Below are 21998 nucleotides of genomic sequence, written 5' to 3' on the forward strand. Positions count from 1 at the left end.
CACACATGCACACACACCCCACACACTCAAACACACACACACACACCACATAAATAAAAATAAAACTAATATTTACTGTTCAACAAACTTGACTAGCCGATTCAAAGGTGAAGATGTGGACCTGGTCCCACATTAATGGTGTGGTTCTGTTTCTGTGGTACAGAGGAAAGGACACCTCTTTAGAAAGGCTATCTGCTTGTCCCCAAATCTCAGGATTGCCCTCATAAAAATTAAAGTAGGAGCTAAATTGCTCTATAAGCATTTTCACTTACTTTAAAAATAAAATTGTCTTTATGGTCCATAGGAAAATTCCTAGTTTTGGGGTAAAGATCAGCTACCTTTATTTCAAATCTTTATCGTTTTAAAAGACTATTGATTTTAAAAGCGGACTCCATTGTTCGAAACCCTCACCCTGTTCCTGGACGGCTGTTTTGCCTCACTTATTTCCTTAGCGGTCTAACCTCAGACATTCTTTTGGCTATGACTGCAAAAAACGAGCTAACCTACAGCTTCTGGATTCCAGTACCCTGTTGTACATCGCTGGGAACCAGCTGGTCCTGCTGGATTTTAAAACCAGGGAGCAAATGTACCTGCAGAGTAGCAGTGGTCAAGGAATTGGTGCCATCGGGGTATGCTAGCGTTTAGTGACCTGGGTGAGCCAGGGAGGGGCAAGAAATCCCTATTCAGTTTTTCTGTGGATGCCACATTAGCAGTTAGGAACCAGTGGCATGCAGGGTGTTGTGGGGGTCTCATAAGATGCGCAGCTATCTTTATTTTAAGCCCTTCTCTTTTCTTCTTTCTCTTTCTTTTTTTTTTTATAATAGGGTCTTGATGTGTAGCACAGGCTGGCCTTGAAGTCAGTATATAGCACAGGCTGGCCGTGAAGTCTGTATATAGCTCAGGCTGGCCTGGAAGTCAGTATGTAGCACAGGCTGGCCTTGAAGTCAGTATATAGCTCAGGCTGGCCTGGAAGTCAATATATAGCACAGGCTGGCTTTAAACTTGCATTCTCCTGCCTTAACTTCTTCTAGAGAAAGTATATATGTATGTATATATATATATACACATACATATACATATAAATACATACACATACAGATTCATGCACATGATATACATACACACATATATTTATATATATATGCACATGACAGTTTTACTGAGCTGCATGTAAGTAATCATGATGTTGAATTAAGAACATAATTCAAAGACTTCCTTTTGGAGGAGTTTGACCAAGAGTGAGGCCAAATTTGAATTCTCCACTTCTCTCCCTGTGTCTTGCCTTTCTCTGTAGCTATGGTTACTGGTCCATCTGTATCCTGTGTGAGTCTGAATCCTGTCTCTCTTCCTGCCTGATGTCTGCTTTGTCTGTCTCCAGCAGAGGACTTCACTCTTTCTTCTATTGAACATAACAGAAAGTATCACATGAGGACGGAATGAGGGACACTTTACAGAAATCTTTTTTTTTAAAGATTTATTTATTATGTGTACAGTATTCTCAGTATTCTGTCTGCATGCAGGCCAGAAGAGGGCACCAGATCTCATTACAGATGGTTGTGAGCCACCATGTGGTTGCTGGGAATTGAACTCAGGACCTTTGGAAGAACAGGCAGTGCTCTTAGCTACAGAGCCATCTATCCAGCCCCTTTACAGAAATCTTTAACAGGGTTTTACAAAGGATAATACTGACGCCCAAATACCCAGATGCACTGCAAACACCGCAACCCAGAAACTATATTCATATATCCATGCTGCTTTCAATGTTTGTGATGGATATTTATTATAACAAGGTCACTTTAGACTTGTTTTCTGTTTTCAGTAAATTATCACCATAACACACACACACACACACACACACACACACACACACACACACACCACCTTTGTACGTATATTAAGATTACAGCTATGTGTCTGTATAGGTAATGTAGGAAATCCACGACAAGTAAGGTTAGTTACTGCATTGTTATCCTAACAGAAGGTTGAACAAATGGCCTGACTGCATAGCAAAATGTCACTCTTAAGTGACCTTAAACTGTATTGTAAATTAGGCTGTGAGGTCCAGCAAATGTTCCAATCTCTTAGAAAGCAAGAGACATATTTTCATAAAGAGGCATCACCATAGGATAAGAGGCAGCTTCAGCAGGAATCAGCTCGTCTATTATAGGTCTTCTGTCCCCAGGAATGGAAGAAAGGAGGAAGCCGAAGTGTTGTCTGGGTAGCAGAAGCTCCCCTCAGTATCCTAACCCAGGCTCCATCTCCTAAACTCTGCAGTCAGGAGCTGAAAACAGGCACGGACTAGGGCAGTGTGTGTGAACAGTCTCTTCTGACGAGGCCTACTTTTATTTTATCTTTATTTCCTTGGCTCCTCATGCTTTCTGCATATTTGGCTTACCAATTAGCCAGAGTAACAAAGGAGTATAAAATTCTAGCCAGTTTCTATCAATATAAACACTGACGCAAAGACTTCATCCACGCCACATTTTCTTACACGTTCTTCTGTAAGAATTCTCTTTCTTCTTACATTTGCGGTCATGTCTGGTGAGTTTGTTCAAGGTGTATTCCATTTATTTATTTGCTTAGCTATTTTGGATGGCTAGAATGCCCTCTGGGACACAAATTCCACACTGCTGAGGCTTGAACATGCTTTTTCCCACAAGTTTATGCACTGTAAACTTAATCCCCAAAGCACTACTGTTGGGAGGTGGGGCCTAATAAGTGTGATTAGGCAGAAGTATATTCATCTTATGGAGGAAATGTGTTAGCTGATGATGGGATTTTACAAGAGCAGATCCAGCATGCACTGACACACACGCACACGCACACACACACACAGACGTACACACACACACACACACACACTCCCCTCATATACACTTCTTAGCTCTCGCTCTCTCTTGCCCTTCCGGCTTTTACCAGGGGATGACGCACACAAAAGCCCTTGATAGATATTGTCCCTGGGTTTTGGATTTGCAGCCTCTCAGAACAGCTAGGAAAGTTAATTCTGTCCACATAAGTAAGCCCGTCCTCAGGTAGTAAACAGGCTGACACACACATCCCGTGAATGTTTCTGGATGCAACTACAATGACTTAGACAGGGGTGTGGCATCTGGCCCTGCTTAGCACTTCCCACACAGCCGTCCGGGCCATCAGTAGCTTAGCACTTGTTAATAAACATAAATGTGAATTCAGAAACACTGGGTGGGGGGCTTCAGTTCCATGTTTTTGAAGAATCTGTCGAGAGATCCTGACATACACTGGAGACTGAGGCCATCATTCTCACTATGAATTCAGTACTTGTAGCATGAGAAACGATTGCTTTAAACAAGGCCAACCTTATTTTTTTTTACTTTCTTTTAGTTTTCAGTTCAAATCATATCCATCAAGTGTTTATCAGATGTGTATTTTTTAAAAAAAATTAGATGGAAGTACAGTCCAATTAGCCAATTATATGATAACAGCCCCTAAGTACTGCATGGATAGGGTTATCAATGTGAAAATTTCCTTTTAATATTTTAGTCAGATTCTGTTTTTCTAGGTTCATCCGGACAAAACTTACTTCATAGTCGCTGAAAAGGGCAGTTTCCCAAAGATTATCATCTATGAATATCCCTCTCTGAGACCCTACAGGATCTTGCGAGGTGAGTCCAGGGGGATCTTTAGAACCGTCCATGTGAAGGTGGCCGGGAGATGGCTGAGACTCCGGAATTAGCCATGCTTTAGCAGAGAAACAAATGAAAAAAAAGAAAAGAAATCTATTTGGTGAAACTGGCTTATAACTGTCGAAGCTTTTAAGTCTGGAAATTGGGGATCAACCCCACAAGCTGGAGATCCCTGGAAAGGAGTTCATGGGGAGTCTCCAGGCAGAATACCTCCTCCTTCAAGACCTTTCAGCTGATTGGCTAAAGCCCACCTAGGTCTGCAAGGGCACAGTCCGCAAAGTCACCTGATCAGAAATAGCAGTTGAGTCGGTGTTGTCTGCACAACAGCGTCTGTCCTGCTGTTTAGCTGAGTAACTGGCTGTTTCAAACCAGTGAAGGTGACAGAGCGCTAACCGTCTGTCGCCTTTAAAGTTGGTTCTGTTTCCTGCGTAATAAATTTCAGGACTCAGTTGTCACTTTGGGAGGTTTCCCAGTGACAAATTGAAAATTCTAGATTGAGTTCTATCTATAGCAAATCTTTCTCTGTACTTCTAGCTCCCAAATAGTGACACGGAGACTTATTACACATCATGAAAGTTTGGCCTTAGTGAAGGCTTGTCCCACTAGCTCTTATAATTTAAATTAACTCATTTATTCTAATCTACAATCTGTTGTGTGACTCGTTTCCTCAATTTGTACCGCTCATGATGCTGCTCCACATCTGGCTGGTGACTCTGTCTTTTTTCTTCCCAGAGTACTCGTTATCCCCAGAATTCCTGCCTAATTATTAGCCATTTAGCTCTTTATTAAACCAATCAGAGTGTGCCTTGGCAAAGACACATCTTCACACCATGTACAAATATCCTACATTTCCCCCTTATGTCTAAATAAAAAGAAAGGTTTTTAATCTCTAATACAGTAAAACTAATATACAGTAAGAACAATTACCAAGCCTGGTGATTGTGGCACATGCCTTTATCCCCAAGACTCCTGGAGGCAGAGCCAGGAGTTATGAGTTTGTGAGTTCAAGGCCACCCTGGTCTACAGAGGGAGTTCCAGGACAGCCAGAGATACACAGCTAAACCTTGTCTCAAAAACAAACAAAGGACTATTATCAAGTAAGAGTTACATGTATAATGTCCAGTCCATTTGTATTTGACAAATTTGGAGAAATTATTTAATTATCTATCCTATCTTAGTGAGCCAAAAGTTTTGTACCTAATTTACTATTGTAGATTTGCTCTCTGTGCTTGATTTTCTTTCTTCCACAAGATGAAATATATGTTTTTTGGGGGGGAGGGACTTTTTACCTTCCTTTTATAATCTTATCATCCATTCTAAAGCCACATGACTCAGCTGGGTTTTTATTGCTGTGAAGAGACACCATGACCATGGCAGCTCTTAGAAAGGAAACATTTAACTGAGGATGGCTCAGTTTCAGAGGTTCGGTCCATTAAGTCATGTGGGGGAGCATGGCAGCGAGTAGGCAGACGTGGGGTTGGAGCCTAGAGTGCTCCAGGACATCAGCTGACTGTCACACTGAGTGAAGCTTCAGCAAAGAGATCTCAAAGTCCACCCCACAGTGACACACTTCCTCCAACAAGGCCACATCTTCTAATAGTGCCACTCCCTTTGGGGGACTTTTTCTTTCAAACCACCACACTAAGTGTGATGAAATATTTTAGAACTACTCTGTTAGGAGGGTTATGTGTGTGCGCGCACTCCCATGCATGCCGTATGTGTGATGCGTGTGCTTGCCTGTGCATGCATTTGTGGAGGCCAGGGCTGGATGCCATGCATTTCTTCTATTGCTCTTGATCTTATTTTTTAGGTAGAAGCTGTTGCTGCACCTGGAACTCACCATTCCTACTAGGCTGGCTGGCTGGGGAGCCCTGGGGATCCTCCTGTCTCTGCCCCCTCCTTCACCTTATACCATTGTAATGACAGCTGAACCTGGGAGCTGGGAGCTGAACTTGGGAACCCATGCATGCACACTGGGCACCTCACCGATTGGACCATCTCCCCAGCACTCTTAGATTCTTGACACTTTTACATCAACACAGATCACAAGGGCACTCTCGTCTTCTTCCTCCTCTTCCTCTTCCTTCTCTGGTTTTGTTTTGGGTCAGGAGATTCGCAACATAGGGTGGGATTGATCTTGTTATTTTCCAGACATGTCCTTCCAGTGCTAGGATGACAGTTGTGTCCCCTCTGAGCTCAGCTTTCTCTCTTATTTATCAGACTCCCCCATTCATCCTTGCAGATGGGACAGAGAAGGCCTATGCGTATGTAGACTTTAACAGTGAAGGGACCTTGCTGGCTTCTGTGGGGAGTCACCCTGATTACACAATAACCATCTGGAACTGGAAGGAAGAGCAGCCTACCCTGAGGACAAAAGCATTTTCTCAGGATGTTTTTAAGGTCACTTTCAATCCCGAAGATGATGAGCAGCTAACCACATCAGGACTGGGCCACATCAAGTAAGTCTGGTGCCCAACAAAGAAATTAGTAGATATCGTAAGGCATTTTCTAAGAGGATCAAAGGCTTGGGGATATTTTTTGCTACAGCCAAGGCTATACAGAGAGACCCTGTCTTGAAAAACAAACAAATAAATGAACAAACAAAATCCCAAAAGAATTGTTTTTAAAATTAGGTTTCATTAGGAAACAATGAACTTCAAGACCCAGCAATATCACTTTTGGGCATATATCCAAAGAATGCTCAATCATACCACAAGGACGTGTGCTCAGCTATGTTCATAGCAGCATTATTCATAATAGCCAGAACACGGAAACAACCTAGATGCCTCTCAACTGAAGAATGGATAAGGAAAATGTGGTACATTTACACAATGGACTTCTCAGCAGCAAAAAAAAAAAAGACATCTTGAAATTTGCAGGCAAATGGATAGATCTAGAAAAAACCATATTGAGTTAACCCAGACCCAGAAAGACAGATGTAATATATACTCACTCATAGGTGACTTTTAGACATAAATCAAAGAAAACCCAGCCTACAATCCACAACCTTAGAACCTAGAAAACAAAGAGGACCCTAAGAGAGACATACATGGATATACAAAGGAAAGAGAAAAAGACAAGATCTCCTGAGTAAATTGGGAGCATGGGGGTCACAGAAGAGGGTACAAGAGGTGAGGGGAGGAAGAGAGGGGAGTGGAGAAAGATATATAGCTCAATAAAAACAATAAAAATAAGAAAACCAAATATAGATTTACAGCTACTTAAAACATGGCACTAAAGAATACATTTGCCACTCTCTATGTGTGTGTCATGTAACCAGAGGTGTTCTCAGAAGATGGAGTTGTAGCCTCTAAAAAAAAAAAAAAAGAAAAAAAGAAAAAAAGAAAAGAAAAAATTAGGAGATTTCACATATATTTTTTAAATACTTATTTTTATTTTATTTTGTTTTAATTATGGTTTTTATTGCTTAATTATGGTTTTTATATACCATGACCAAATAGCAAGTTGGGAGGAAAAGGTTTGTTTGGGTTAAATTTCCAGATTTTACATAAAATAACAAGATCAAGTTAGGATAGAATCTCAGGCATGGCTGGATCCTGGAGGCAGTAACTGATACAGAAACAATGGACAGGTGCTGCTTCCTGGCTTATGTCTCATGGCTTGCTCCACCTGCTTTCTTATAGAACCTAGGACCACCAGCCCAGGGATGGCACTGCCCACCATGGTCTGGGCCCTCTCCCCATTGATCACTAATTGAGAAAACACCTTACAGCAGGATCTGATGGAGACATTTCCTCAACCGAGGCTCCTTCCTCTCTGATGACTCCAGCTCATGTCAAATTGTCACAAAACCAGCCAGTACATAATTCTATGAATGTTTTGCCTCTGTGTATATATGTGTACCACATGCATGAAGTACCTGTGGATGCCAGAAGAAGACCTTGTATCCCTTGGAACTGGGGTTATAGGTGTTGGTGAGCTGCCATGTGTGTACTGAGAACCAAACCCATGTTCTGTAGAACAGGGAGTGCTTGTACCTGCTGAGCCTTCTCTCCAGATCCACGTGTATTCTTTTCCAAATTAACCAATAGTTCACCTTTCCTCTATCCCCCCCTTTCCTTTCAGTGTACCCTTTGCATTCTGATATAGGGGACTGGTCTCCCACAGCAGCGTAGGTAAGACAAGGGCTTTTACATTCAGAGTGCTGCCTTCTCGTAGGCTCCACCTAAAACGGTTCACAGTGTCTCGGTCACAAATACCATAGGCTTTTCCAAAACCACACTGAGACCCCAGTGGCATTTCTTACTTATAACAGCACCTCAGTCTTCATAGTGGAACAGGAATTCTCACATCCTGACAAGCAGGGTCTACTCCTGATCTTGTCTCTGGCTCCAAATCCCATGCCACCTTGTTCTGTTTCCTCGATGGAATATCATAGACCATCTCTATCCATCTTACTCCCATGCAGCATCAATTACTTTCAATCAAAATTTTCACTCGTGGCTGGTAACTGCTGCAGCAAACAACACAACCCAGAATTCGGGTCTTGCAAAGGAAGAGGATTTTTCCCCTCCCGTACTGAGTCTATGTTCCCTGACAGGAAGTAGACCCTACATGGTAGTCCGATGACTCAGTGCCATTACAAGTGCTTATGACATACAATTTGGGGTCAGATGGAAATGAAAAGGAGCCAACTGACTGATCCACCTGACTTTTCCTGTCTCGTTGGCAGGTTCTGGGAGATGGCCTTTACTTTCACTGGCCTCAAGCTGCAGGGATCACTGGGGCGATTTGGCAAAACAACCACTAGCGACATAGAGGGTTACACCGAGTTTCCAGATGGGAAGGTGAGTCTGGCTGTGGTTCCTCGGTTGTTAGACTGCGCGTGCGTGAAAGCAGCTGGACATCGACCACAGAGTTTAAGACTGTCGATGATAACAGATATTATAATTATCAATATAGGGCAGACCTCATCTTACTTTTTTCCAAACTCTCTATTGAAATAAAGCATTTTCCCTAAAAGTTTTGTAATCCATATATACACCCCATTTTCTGGTTTTGCTAAATATTCTATGCATATGAAGTATTAGTATAGTGACATGCCCGTTACTTTTAAGTGATGTCATGGAATTATAATGATTTATATTGTCTTTCTTGTTTTTGCCATGATTATTCCAAGGGGCTTGCAGGGCCAAGGCTTTACTCAATCTTGTGTCTTTTGTTTCAGTGTCAGAATGTCATTCAGGAAGATGACGTCATCTTACAGAGATATCTACAGCATTGTAGAACTGTAAAGCCATTTGTCAGTTGATTTTCTGACATTCTTAGTTCACTTTTCTCTTGCTCTTACAGTTCTTATGGCTTTTATTCTTTCATTTATTTTTGCATAAACCCGGGATCTATTCTCTTTTAGCATCTTATTGGACCTCCTATTAGGATGAGTTACACTGTGTTACTTGTGATCACTTCTCTTATAAGAACATGCCAGCACACAAATGTTACTCTAAGAAACCAAATTATTTGGTCATTTATTAGCTGGTCATTTAAGTGATGGACTAGTGTCAGTAAGTACAATGTATAGGAGGGAATGAAAAACCCTAGGCTAGTCAGCCTAGCAAAGTTAGCGAGTTCCAGGCTCAGTCAGGGACTCCGGAAGAATCACAATAATAATAAGGGTGGGAAGGAAGACGCTGGTGTTGACCTCGGGCCTCTACGTGTACTTGCATGTACACAGGCACCTACACACGCATGTACCACTCACTTCCCTCCTCTGCTACAAAGTTTTAGGTGCTGGTTAGATTGTAATCCCAAATCTATACACCAGTCTTAAATGAGTCCGTCTTCAAACTCTGAATACTCGTTAAGGTAAACATCGGCGTCGCTTTTCTTTAGAGCGTGGTGTGAACTGTGTCTCTGGAAGCTCTGTAGAGTCTGTGTAGAGGTGAGGGGGAAGTAGCCATTTTAAATGATAATGCCACAGAAGGAAATATTCAGGGTCAGGAGTGAATATCAGGGATCTAGAGGGTGCAGCAGGTTAAGACATGCTGGGAAAGAGCGGACACTCTAGGTGAAAAGCGTGTTTGGGCCCTAGAGTGTGTGAGGAGCCTAACAGACCAGCAGAATCATTGCGCGTCGGGAGAACAACATTAGAAGCGAGAGAAGCAGTGGATACATGTGGTCATAAAATTCCTGGTGGGCTGTTAGGAGGAAAATCTGGAATCAAGATGATGCTCTAGGAAGGAAGCTATTAAAATCATAGAAATAAAAGAGCTCACAGGGGCGGGGACGTCCTGCTCTGAGGACCAATGGAAAGAAAGCCAGCTGTGTGTGACCAGTGGTTCAGAAAGAATGCCTTGTGAATTTGGTCACTTTAGGCAACTGTAACCATTGAACAGTTAATTTCATCCAGGTTGAGGTACAAGCCTCCATGGTCCCTGGAGGTCAGCAAAGGGGAGGGAGACAGAGGGAGATTGGGCAATGGCGGTCAAAGTATAAATACACAGGAGAGCTGTCTTCTAATGTGCACAACCATTTCTTGATTGTTTAGTGAAGAACTTGAGACAGGCATGCAAAGCTTCTCCGCACAAACATACGATGTGTGTTGGAGGAGAAGGAAATGCTGGTAGTCCTGACCTGACCATCATTGTATACACGGACCCAGTTATCCCACTGCAGATGTAAATGCACACAATTAGTGTTCATCAAAAAAAAACTACTCATATAAAAAACAAGCTCAAGACTCCACTACAGTGAGCTGAGGTCTAACAGCCGGCACATAGTCAAGTGAGGCAAGATTAGCGAGGAAGACGGAACTAAAGCCATCAGTTCCTGTGGATGAGAAGGGTAGAGGCTACCCCAGAGTTTCCCATGGTGCCTCAGTCCACACTAAGGCTCTGCGGAAATCAGACTCTCCTAGTCTAAGATGTACAAGGATCTGGGAAATAAAAATAAATGTGCTTGCCAGTTTTGCTTGGCCTTCTGCTTCTGAGAGAGTATTGTCAGGGCAGGGACTTCTGAGTGACAGCCCTTGAACCAGAATCTTGGCTCCTCTGGAAAACTTAAGGGCAAGTTATTTAAGTGTTTCAGTTTTCTCGAATTTTTCTCTTGTGTAAAACAGGGAGATAAGGTCAGAGTCATCCCTGGCTCACGTGATCCCCTTGTGGAAGTGAGAGCAAAGCTTCAGCTAGAAAAATAAAGCAGTCACATGCACAGCTGCATATGGTACCTAGTGCACATGGCTTTGGGCACTAAATACCAATGTCAATAAAGTATTCAGGCAATACTTGGCACAAAGCCCATACTGTAAGTATTATTATTCCATTCATTAAGTCTTCTGAGAACCAATGTTTGATGGCATGTTCTTTGGGCACTGTTGAATTGCACAGATTAATTTGGGGGCAGTTCCAAATATTTTCCTTGGTTGAAACTGAGCTATAATCTGCTCAGTTCATTAATGACCTTGCAGCTTAGCAGGCAACTCTACACTTTGAAATAGAATCTCATCTATGAAAGACTTTAAATATCCACTTTGGATCCAGGCATTTAACTCCCAAATCTCACCCTTAAGAGTTGGATACAGAAATCTACCACGAGCACTTGTGAAGAACTTGCCACTCACATCCCTCCAGGTCACAGGGTGCTGGAAAGAAGCACATGGAGATGTAACTGGAGCTTAGACCTGTGATGCTGGGCTTTTCTTTGTTTCCATGCTCAAACTTTATAGTTAAAAACAAAAGAATCTGAAAGCAGCTCTCGCCTGTTTGAGGTCCACATACAGGTACTTAGTTCTTATGCACGCTTCTTTTTCCATGCGCGCCAGGTGCTCTCAGGATCAGAATGGGGCAACCTGCTGCTTTGGGAAGGCAACCTCATCAAGGTGGAGCTCTGTCGAACTGGCATGAAGTCTTGTCACCAGGGTCCCATTAACCAGATAATGCTGGACGAGGGGGAAGTTATTACCGCTGGCTCAGACGGCTGTGTCAGGGTAAGGCAGCAGCCCTTCACTTAAGACTTGCAGATCACGTGGGTGGTTTTGTCTTATAAGCCGCTTCGCGAAGGGGATCGATGGCCACTTATTTCCAAGACCGACTCATTTTAAATAGTGCTTCTCACATAGTAAATATTTGCATCCTTGTCAAGATTACTTGAAAGGTTGTGAAGGGATCTCTTGCTCTTGCCCTTCAGGTGTTGACACAGAAGCCTCCGATAATGAAAGCTCATCTTAGCGCCCTATGAACCGTGACCACACATCCTTTCCAAATGCCCACTGGGCATTTTCTAAGGAATGAAAATGCTGAACTTTCTTTCTGAAACAGGGTCTTACTCTGTGGCCCTTACTAGCCTGGAACTCACTATATCAACCAGACTGGCCTTGAACTGTCAGAGACCTGCCTGCCTCTCCTTCCCGAGGGCCGGGATTAAGGGTGTGCATCACCAAGCTGGTAGTGAGAATGCAAGTTGGAGATAGTCTCAGAGGTGTGTGCATGGGGGTTGCTGTGTCTCCTGGGTTGCTTTTCTGTCCTATGCGTCCCAGTCTCCCTGTATAGCACCTTCTGTGAACCGTCACTGTTCTTAAACTCTGTGATTTGCCTTGGTGCACGGTTTTCTGGGGCCTTCTAGCTCTTAAATTCCTTGAGACCAATTTGCCCTGCCCATATATTCTTGAATGTATGGGCTTCCCCGGGAGGGTGGTCAACTTAGACCACCAAATTAGATCAAAACTGTCTCTCCCTTTCCCAGAAGCTACCAACTGCCAATAGCCTAGTGGCTTGGGGTGGAATTGTGTGCCTAACTCCCCTCACCGTGTTGGGATTTGGTCTGGCTGGGGCTTGCATGGGTTCTGCGCATGTTGTCCCAACTGCCGTGGGTTCATATGTGCAGCTCTGCTTCTACTCAGAAGATAATGTTTCCTTATAGCTATCCACCACCCCAGGCTCTTACTTTCTCTCCATCTCATGTTCTGCAACAATCCCTGAACCTTTTGGGGAGATGGGGACATACGGGTATAATATGTTCCATTTAGGAATGAGCATTGTACAGACTCTTACCTTGGCCAATTATAGGTCACTGTGTTAATCAAAATAAAAAGAAAATAAAGCTTTGCAGATGAAGATTGAGAGATGCACTGATCTATAGGTGTAAGAGTGAGTCATTTGGAAGTTAATTCTAATACTTTGTCCAGTTGACTGCATACTAGTAGTAGGTGCTTTCTTAGAGCCTATACCCTTTCTAGGCATAGATTCTTAGCCAGATAATGGTGTCGGGTATGAGTTTCGTCTTGTGGAGTAGGGCTTAAATCCAACCTGAAAGTTGGTTACTCCTGTGATGCGTGTGCCACTTCTGCACCAATGGCTACGTCTTCCCAGGCCAGTCATTGCTATAGCTCTCAGGGTCCACAGCTGGGTGTGACTGATGCTTGCTTTTCTCCTCCAGTAGCATGGACAGTACTTTCCGGCACTATGAAAGCTAGCCTGTAGGGATGAAGCTCCCACATCTGTACCAACTTGATTTTGCCATGTTATGTGACTTAAGCATATGGTATCTTCAACAACAGGGTCTCACCATCAGGGGCAATGGCAATAGCCTGTGATGTTGGGTGGTCTATGGAGCCTCACTGGCCAACAACTCCAAAAGAAGTTGCTCTTATCTGACACCTCTGGGGTGTGGTAGGGGCGTTGTTGTTGTATTATAAACTACTCTCTTGTTGATTTTGTAAGATATGGGACTTTGAAACAATAGACACTGCTGACATCATAGACGACACTGGCCTGTTGGAGATAGAGCCCATTAATGAGCTTCAAGTAGACAAGAATGTCAACCTCTTCTCAATGATAAAGATGGATGAAATTGGAAATAACTTTTGGCTGGCTCAGGTATGTTACAGTCTTCTGCTTTGGCTTTTTAACTGTAGCGGGACATGAACTTAAATTAGAAAGAAAATTGATTGTTTGGACTAGAGTATATGCTTGTTGTCTTAAATATGTAGAAGATATTTTTAATATATTATATATGTAAGCACTAGATGTTATTGTTGGTCCTCATTTAAACAAATCACAGAAATAATTTAATTTGGTGAACGTTAAAAATGATGAAATATTATTAACTATTTAATTTTTTAGGATGCCAGTGGAGCCATATGGAAGCTTGACCTTAGCTTTTCAAATATCGTAAGTGCCTATTTTCCTTATTTTCTCCTAAATGCTATAGCAAAAATTCTTTGATACTTTTTAAAATCTGCTCCATCTTTCTCCACGTTAGATCAGATGAAAACAGGACTATGTCATTCTGCATTGCACGTCTCCTAAACACATGGATACCCATGTGATCATCACATCTGCCCTACTGGGCAGGCAGGAAGATCAGGGAGTGGCATTTGATGGGATCTGTGTAAAATCAGTCATTAACTTTAGAGCCAAGACTCCGTCTGGTTTTCCTAATTCCAAAGCGCAGTGCTTTTTCTAATTTATCATACTTTATCTTAGAGTAACACCACCCATTGTGTTACAGGATTCTATTTGTATTTCTATATTTAATTCTGTATTTGATATCTGGTATGCTCTTTGTCTGTTCTCAGACCCAGGACCCAGAATGCCTCTTCTCTTTCCATTCTGGAGGCATTGAAGGCTTGGCTGTTTCTCCTCTTACTTATCTCATGGCCACAACTGCCTTGGACTGTAAGCATGAACTACCCCCCAACCCTCTGTGTGTGTTATACACGCATGCATGTTCATGTATGTGTATATATGTTCTGGTGCGTGTTTGTCGTGCATGCATGTATATGCACATGTGTTCTGATGTATGTCTGCATGTGTGTGTTGTGCATGCATGCATGTTCATGTACATGTACATGTGTTCTGGTGTGTATGTATGTGGTAGCCAAAGAGTGACCTCAGGTGTCTTCCTCTATTGCTTCCTACCCTATGTTTTGAAATGGTCTCTCACTAAACCTTGAGTTCACCAAATGGTTAGATTAGCCAGCCAAGAAGCTTCTGGGATTCTCTTGTCTCTGCTTCCCCAGCTCTGGGGTTACAGGCGTGTTCCACCATACCTGGATTTTTCATAGATGCTGGGGATCCCAGTTCAAGTCCTCATGTTTGTGCGGCAGGCACTTCACTGTCTGAGCCATCTCTCTAGTCTTGTAAATGGGAACTCTTAGTGACAATATATTTGGCCTTGTTTGTATGCAAATTTAAAGCATGTGCTATTTAAAGTGTTTGAATACTTTCCAAAAAAAGAAACCTGCTGGATATAAGCAAGAGGGATTTTGGAGAGGGAAGTACACAGACAGCAGCAGACACAATTAGAGATTAGAATAAAGACATAATTATGAATTACTTATAAAAATGCTATTTATTTTAGTACTCACAGGCACACCCTTTCTGTTCTCATCACCTTTCTTTTCTCTTGACTTTGGGTATTTATAATCATGTAGACTAAGCAAAGAACCATGTTTTGTTGGTCAAGCACAACCTGTGCCTCTTCTCAAACTATCAGAGAGCCCATGAGATGGAGAAAAAGAAACTCTAAGGGAAGAGATGGAGAGGGTGACAGAACACATGTGACGTGGACATGAAAGGACCAATTCTGGGGATAGGTGGAGACAGTGGGGATGGGGAGCAGAGCAGATGACGTATGTGATGTAGAAGAGAAAGGACCAATTCTGGGGATAGGTGGAGACAGTGGGGATGGGGCTAGGAGATGAAGGAGAGCAGATGATGTCTGTATGGGGGGCAAAATCAACTAAAACTAGTATTCATGAGCATGCCACAAGGAAATCTGCTACTATGTGTGTTCATTTAAAAATGATTAAAAAGAAAAAAATTAAACACAAATTTAAAAAGCTGTTAGGCTATCAGTTGATCTGAGTTATGCCATTTAATCCTGTAAAGAGTGAGCAAAGATTGTTTAAAGAAATACTATGTCTATAATTTGTTTGTTTCTTTTAAAACTCTCTCTGTGTGTATTTTTTTCTGTAGGTTCTGTTCGCATCTATGATTTTGCTAGCAAAACTCCTTTGGTTCAGATGAAATTCAAACAAGGAGGTACTTCGCTCACTTGGGTGCCCCTAACAGTAAGCCTGTTGTTTTAATCAACTTCGAACAAAAACAATGAAAAAATACTGTATTAGAGATCTTTTATGATATATAGTTCTTTTCTAGCTCAGAATTTTAGAAGTATAAATATTTCAAGTTAGTTTATTTTACCTAGAACATTGCAGAAATCATTTCCTGATTTCACTGTTAAGGGTTCGTTTGTTTTGATGGAAATCTATTTTTGTGCCACCTGTGGCATAAAACAGCTATGTTTTGCAAAGAAACCATGCAACTGCATTTGAGCCACTGTCTGTCCATGCAACCATGCTTTTTACACAACATGGAACTGTTTGGTGAGTGATTAATCATTATCGTTTGGGGATGAAATCACAGAGAAATTGGTTCAGGCATGCTGCAGATCTGGATTTCCTTTATTGTTTGGATAAAGACGACTTTCAATGTACCGTGTAAGATATCCTATGTCCTGGCGTCTTCCAGTTTCTCCCTCCAGCTCTTATGGTAACATGGCTTTTTCCCTCTAGTCTGGCTCCCATCAGGCTGATTTTTCCTTGAATTCTGCTCTCTCCTGACACTGGACCTTTGCACAGGCTCTGTCCAGTCTCAAAGGTTCTTGCTCCTCCTTGTATCTAGTTAGTTCGTGACCAGGTACCAGTCCGATCTCAGCTCCACCATCTTTGCCTTCGGTTGGCTTTATTACCTAAATGCTCTAAGTGGCTATGCTTCTTTCCTTGGTCACCTATGTTAGCTCATATTTCATACTCATTTACATGTTAATGGGGGACATCCAGTTTATTTGTGTTCACCCCGAACTGCTGGTGACAGGTGCCTCTTACCCAGGAGGCAGACACGCCATGAGTGTTTGCTCACTGGAAGCTTGACTTGCCATAGATTGCCCTGCTTGTGGTTAAATACCCTGGAATTGATGGAAGTTGCCATAACATGAAACCAAGAGTTGCAAAGGCAAGCCAGCGCCACGTTACCAAAACTGAAACAAGATGTGTGTGTGTGTGTGTGTGCGTGTGTGCGTGTGTGCGTGTGTGTGTGTGTGTGTGTACTGAGAATTTCCTAATTAAATCCAGGTCCCTGTGTTTGATTGTCCCCCAAGGTGAGCTTCTCCGCTGCGCAGCTTATTGTAGGATTCCAAGATGGTGTTGTTCGGATTCTTGAACTTTATGATCCGAAAGGCGTTACACTTTTTGCAGGACGAAAGAAAATCTTAGACGCTGAGTTACATTTGAAACATGTCTTCAAGCCCCATACTGATGAAGTCACGGCTTTAGCTTATGATCGTGATGGGGAGATCCTAGCCACTGGGGTAAGTGCAGAATTCTCTCACTTCCTCTTGGAATTCCACGTCTAGCTTCCCTTTGGCGTCCACGTACTCCATCGTGCCTATTTACCAAAATTAATTCACATTTTTCAGTGCAGTATGTACAGAATACATGAGAATAATCTTATAAGCTGTAACGTTTATTTTAAATGAGTAGAAAATTTCAATCGGAGATCTTATTGACGAAATCCTTCCAGTTCCTAGTTTATAACACGGGTGTGTTCTTTGAGCGGGCCGCCTTAGGTGAGGGTAGAAGCTCAGTGAGAGAGAGCTCTTATCTAGCATGCGGTGGGCTCTGCTTTGGTCCTTTATACCCCCTAAATGCAACCCACAACAAAAGCCTGCTTCAGATAAAGGAAACAACTCTACAATCTATGGGATATAAGAAGTGAGCAGAAGCACTGTGGAATTATTTTGGGGATTACATATATGTGTGTGTGTGTGTGTGTGTGTAAACACATATATATGGTAATCACATTTCTAGAACTATGAAGTTAAACACTTGGGAAAATGAACAAACATTTGAAATCATATATATATATATATATATATATATATATATATAATAAAAATTAGAAGTATGTGACCATTTTGTCTATAAGTATCAATCAGACAGAGCATATATTAAATCCTTGTGCTCTATGATTACTGCCACAGTAATATATACTGGGTGTACATGTCTCTTTCTTCCTAGAGTAAAGATCAAACTGTCTTCTTTTTCGAAGTGGAAAAGGATTACAAGGCAATCGGTTATTTTAACACCCCTGGTCCTGTCTGCCAGCTGATATGGTCCCCAGCCGGTCATGTAAGTCATTAGCATTGGTCCTCACGCGTAAATCTCAGTGTCGTGCAACTAGAGGCGCTCCTGCCCCCAACTTTGGGCTACACTTTCTCCATTACTCTGTGGCAAACACCTATCCCCAACTTGCCCCAACTAATTTGCCACCAATGTCAGCCAGAGACTGCAGGAGATAATCATTTGTCACAGAAGATTACTAGCTCCCCCAGAATATAGGGAGATAAATGAATTCTCCACAGCTCTTGAGGTGACTCTTATCAGCGCCTTCTCCCACAGAAGATGGCCACCTTGAAACGACAAAGCCTCATTCCTGCCACTCTTGTCCTCAGCGTCACTTCCCAGGAAGGCCAGGGCCCTGCCAAACAGACTCTTCTACCCCTGCCTCCCTCCTCTTCCTCCTTTTACAACAGAGGAGCCGCCCCTCTTCCTACTTAGTGGTCATTCCGCCTCTTGTCTTTGGATTAGAATCCCTCCTTCACTGTTTCCTATTATTTCTCTCACTTTTCTGGCATATAAATTTAGCCTTACCTGCTGCTCACTGGGTAATTTTCAGCGGTGGTCTCCACCACTTACAGAAAGCAAATCCACTGATCCTGTGTTCTGCAGCTATTGCCCGTCTCCCTCCTCAGCACCTAAGGAGGCTTGACTGTCCCTGGAAGCCCGTTGCCTTCCATACATACCACTCCATTCTTCCGTGGCTCCTGCCTGCCTTCTGGTTCTCTGATTCCACCAGGCAGCCCTTCTGAAGGCATCGCTAATACCCACCTGATTTCTAATTCTTATCTTCCTTGATATTGAGCATCTTTTGTCCCCATTGACCTTTCCTTCCCTTTTGAAATCTCTTCTTCCTCTAATGCTGGTGCTTCTCCGCTTCTAGCTCTCGCAGCTTTTTCAGCCAGCCAGTGTTCAACCCCTTAGTGCCGTGCCCTGTCGCTCTCTCCTCCTGCCATTTTGCTCTAGGTGATTCTTTCCGAGCCTATTTTCCCAAAGCTCAAACGTGCCAAAGGACATTGGCCACAGTATCTCCTCTTTACAGCACAGTGCTCACACCTCGACTCATTTTATAAAAATGTCTTATTTAGCCACTCCTTCCAGATAGATGCCACCTTCTCGGGAAATCATGCACAACCTGGCAGTTCTTGTGCTCTCTTGGCAGGCAATTGTAATTTGCAATTACAATTTACTTTAATCCGTGTGAATCGATAACTGGCAGGCTCTCCCTTTGGAGCCAAATTCTGTAATGGGAGCGGGGACAGCAGCTTTTCTTAAGGTCCCGTCTCTAGCGCGTAGCAAAATGCTGAGTATGTGGTGGATAAACAACAAATTATATTGAGATGGGGGTTTGCCAGATGTTCAGAGCAAAAGAAAGTTCTGTGCTGGACAGATCAATCTGGGACGCATTTTGTGTGAGCGGATGTCACAGCTTAAGACTTCCTGAAGCGTACTTCAGAAGAGAGACAGAAGAGAACTGGAAAGAGGGCAGAGACCTTGAGAGCATCCACCTTTAAATTCACTTAGGAAGGCAGAGATGGGCTGTCAAGGGCTGAGAAGTCATTCACACCACAGATTTCCTCAGCATTTCCAACTACAGCATTCTGCCCTTTAGGCTGACAGGCTTCACAACCGTGTATTTGGCTAAAGAAATAAATTGTGGTATCTTTAAAAGAGACAAACATAAATCTAATTTTAGTAATTAGGTTAGTGATTAATAATTAAATAATAATAACTAATACTAATGATATAGTAATCATTAGTTACTAGGATTTTTTTTACTAATAACTACAGTGGTGTATTGTCTTTTAAAATGATCGTTATATTTTCCCTGGCTTATTATCTTTCTGAAATTATAAAATTTGCCTATATGTAAATGATATTCATAACTTTCTGTTTAAGCCTGAAAGCACCTTGATGACCATCTGCGAGAATGGCTATGTCCTTGAATGTCCGAGTCCAACCATTAAGGACGTGGATGACCACGATGTCGTCTCCTATGAAATCCATGACATGGTCCTCAGATGTTTCCACTTCTCAAGTATCAAATCGAAGATTCTGGTATGAGATGTCCTTGAAACATTCTCTCAATTCTTTTCTTTCATTTGAAGATGCAATACCCTATGTGAGGCTCTGGGACAACACACGTGAAACAAAGGAAAACAGAACCTGGCCTGCAGGAGACTTTACCCTGGCAGGAAGGTGGCTAACTGTAGCAGAAGGCAGCCGTGGATAGACAACTAAAACCCAAGTACAAAGAAAGAAAGGAACTTCAGAGTGTGGAGGGATGAGGGAGTTAAAAATGTCTGCCTGAGTGGAAATGAGTCTTCAGAGGATGGGAAGACAGAGAATGAGAGGAAGAGAGGGGTAATAACGTGGGAGACCCTAGAGAGGCACCATGTAGACAGTTCTCAGCATTTTCAGGAGGTGAGGAATGGTAGAATGGCAGCATGCAGTCTGTAGCAGATGTAGCTGGACCAGAGTTCAGGTCTCTTTAGATGAGAGCTAAGCCACACCAGCCTGAGCCACTGTGATGCCTTTGGAGAAAGAACTGGTGTGAAGAAATCATATAAACTGGGAAGTGAGTTCTCTAAATAGGAGGTGGGGCCGCCAGTGTTGGGGGACTCTACAGTGGACAGTTGGTGATATTGAGTGCCTACATCACAGGGTTCCAGGAGCTGGAAACAAGTTTCTTCATTGCCACATGGTTCCTGGGTTGACAGTGACAGACTTTGAGAAAAAAAAAAGACAGCATGGCAAAATAATTTCAATAAAATGGGTACCAAGGAGATTAAGCAGAAATGATACTCATCACAAAGATTTAAATTTTAATGATAAAAATATGTCACTAAAGAGTAATTATGTGTAATGGTGTTGTTCTCTATCCGAGCTCTGGGTGTTTCTAGAACCCATCTTCCTTCTACAAATTTTGTCTTGCTCAATCATAGAATAACACGTTTTTTTTTCAATGCCTACTTCTTTTTAAAAAGAGATTAATGGAAATTGAAAGGAGGGAAAAACAAAAGGAGTTGAAGGAGAAGGAGAAAGAAGCGAGGAGGAAGAGGCTTGCAGAGGAGAGGGAGGCATTAGGAGAAGAGGGATTACTGGTGGAGGAGGAGGATGAAGAGGAAGAAGAGGAAGAGGAGCCGCTGCCTGAGATCTTCATTCCACCAACCCCCTCTCCCATCCTCTGTGGCTTTTACTCGGGGCCAGGGAAGTTCTGGGTATCATTGGTGAGTAAAAATTCCAAGACTTTACCTCGCCCTTGTCCAGTCCCGTTTATCATTATTATTTTCCACCACACTCATTCTTAACAGGTTGAGAATTCAATTTTTAACTATTGATGTCGCTGTGAGTTTTACTATAAGCTACAAGTTTTTTCTTTTAAATATCATCTTAGCATCACTTTTAAATATGTCTTCCCTTTGTATCTGTTGTCACTTAGCCCTGAACTCACCTGCTCAGGAACACCAAAGGGGGAAAGACTCAAGAGTCGCTGGACCAAGGGGTCCTCCCCCTGGATCTGTTTTGTTGCTGCTGTTGTTGGTTTGGTTTTGAGTTTGAGAACAACAGCTTTTGTGGCAGGACTGTCCAGTGTCACTCTGCTAATGTGCATGCTGTGTGACAACACTTGATTGACAGGAATCTGTATGTTTTCAGGTGGCCTCATTCCACCCCAATCAACATATAGAAGAATAATGGATGTCACAAAGACTGATACAAGAGAGTGTCACAATGAGTGTGGAAGGTTATGTGTCCTCCATTTATGGACCGTATAGTCTATCATGGAACATTTACCCAGTATATTGCAAAATTTTCTTCACACCACACACACACACACACACACACACCCTCCCTAAATATGGGAAGATTTTTCTGAGCAAAGTAGAAAGTAGTTCAAATTTCTGGGTAATAAGCAAATATCTAGAAAGCAGTTTGACAGCTTGACCATGAAGCAAATTAACGACAGCTCCCACAACCGCCCCCCATCCCTATCATCTCCCTAGCAATGGAACTCTAGGATTTCAATACAATCCAGTGGAAGGCATATTTACAATGTCCCCTTCTCGTTGGAGTAGGAAAAGCTAGCCTTGCAATACGTCCAAGAAACTGCAGGTAGATTAGCTCAGCTTCTTTGCCTCTGATCTCCCATTTGATCTGCTTCAGGCAGGAAAACAGCACCACTGCGTGGCTTACTCTTG

At 42.6% G+C, this 21998-nt stretch overlaps 1 protein-coding gene across 1 annotated transcript in view; it reads left to right on the forward strand.

The window, feature by feature from the left end:
- The window catches only part of Cfap44 (cilia and flagella associated protein 44), an 89236-nt gene that overhangs the window by 15589 nt on the left and 51649 nt on the right, over positions 1–21998 (forward strand). The window contains exons 5-17 of the mRNA XM_038346102.1: positions 467–629; positions 3539–3641; positions 5905–6121; positions 8356–8470; positions 11443–11607; positions 13340–13495; positions 13742–13789; positions 14197–14296; positions 15599–15693; positions 16782–16991; positions 17701–17811; positions 19699–19857; positions 20787–21029. Coding sequence (XP_038202030.1) covers positions 467–629; positions 3539–3641; positions 5905–6121; positions 8356–8470; positions 11443–11607; positions 13340–13495; positions 13742–13789; positions 14197–14296; positions 15599–15693; positions 16782–16991; positions 17701–17811; positions 19699–19857; positions 20787–21029 — 1885 coding nt within the window. The remainder of the gene's footprint in view (positions 1–466; positions 630–3538; positions 3642–5904; positions 6122–8355; positions 8471–11442; positions 11608–13339; positions 13496–13741; positions 13790–14196; positions 14297–15598; positions 15694–16781; positions 16992–17700; positions 17812–19698; positions 19858–20786; positions 21030–21998) is intronic.

The sequence above is a fragment of the Arvicola amphibius genome, chromosome 10 (assembly GCF_903992535.2).
Source record: "Arvicola amphibius chromosome 10, mArvAmp1.2, whole genome shotgun sequence".
NCBI lineage: Eukaryota > Metazoa > Chordata > Mammalia > Rodentia > Cricetidae > Arvicola > Arvicola amphibius.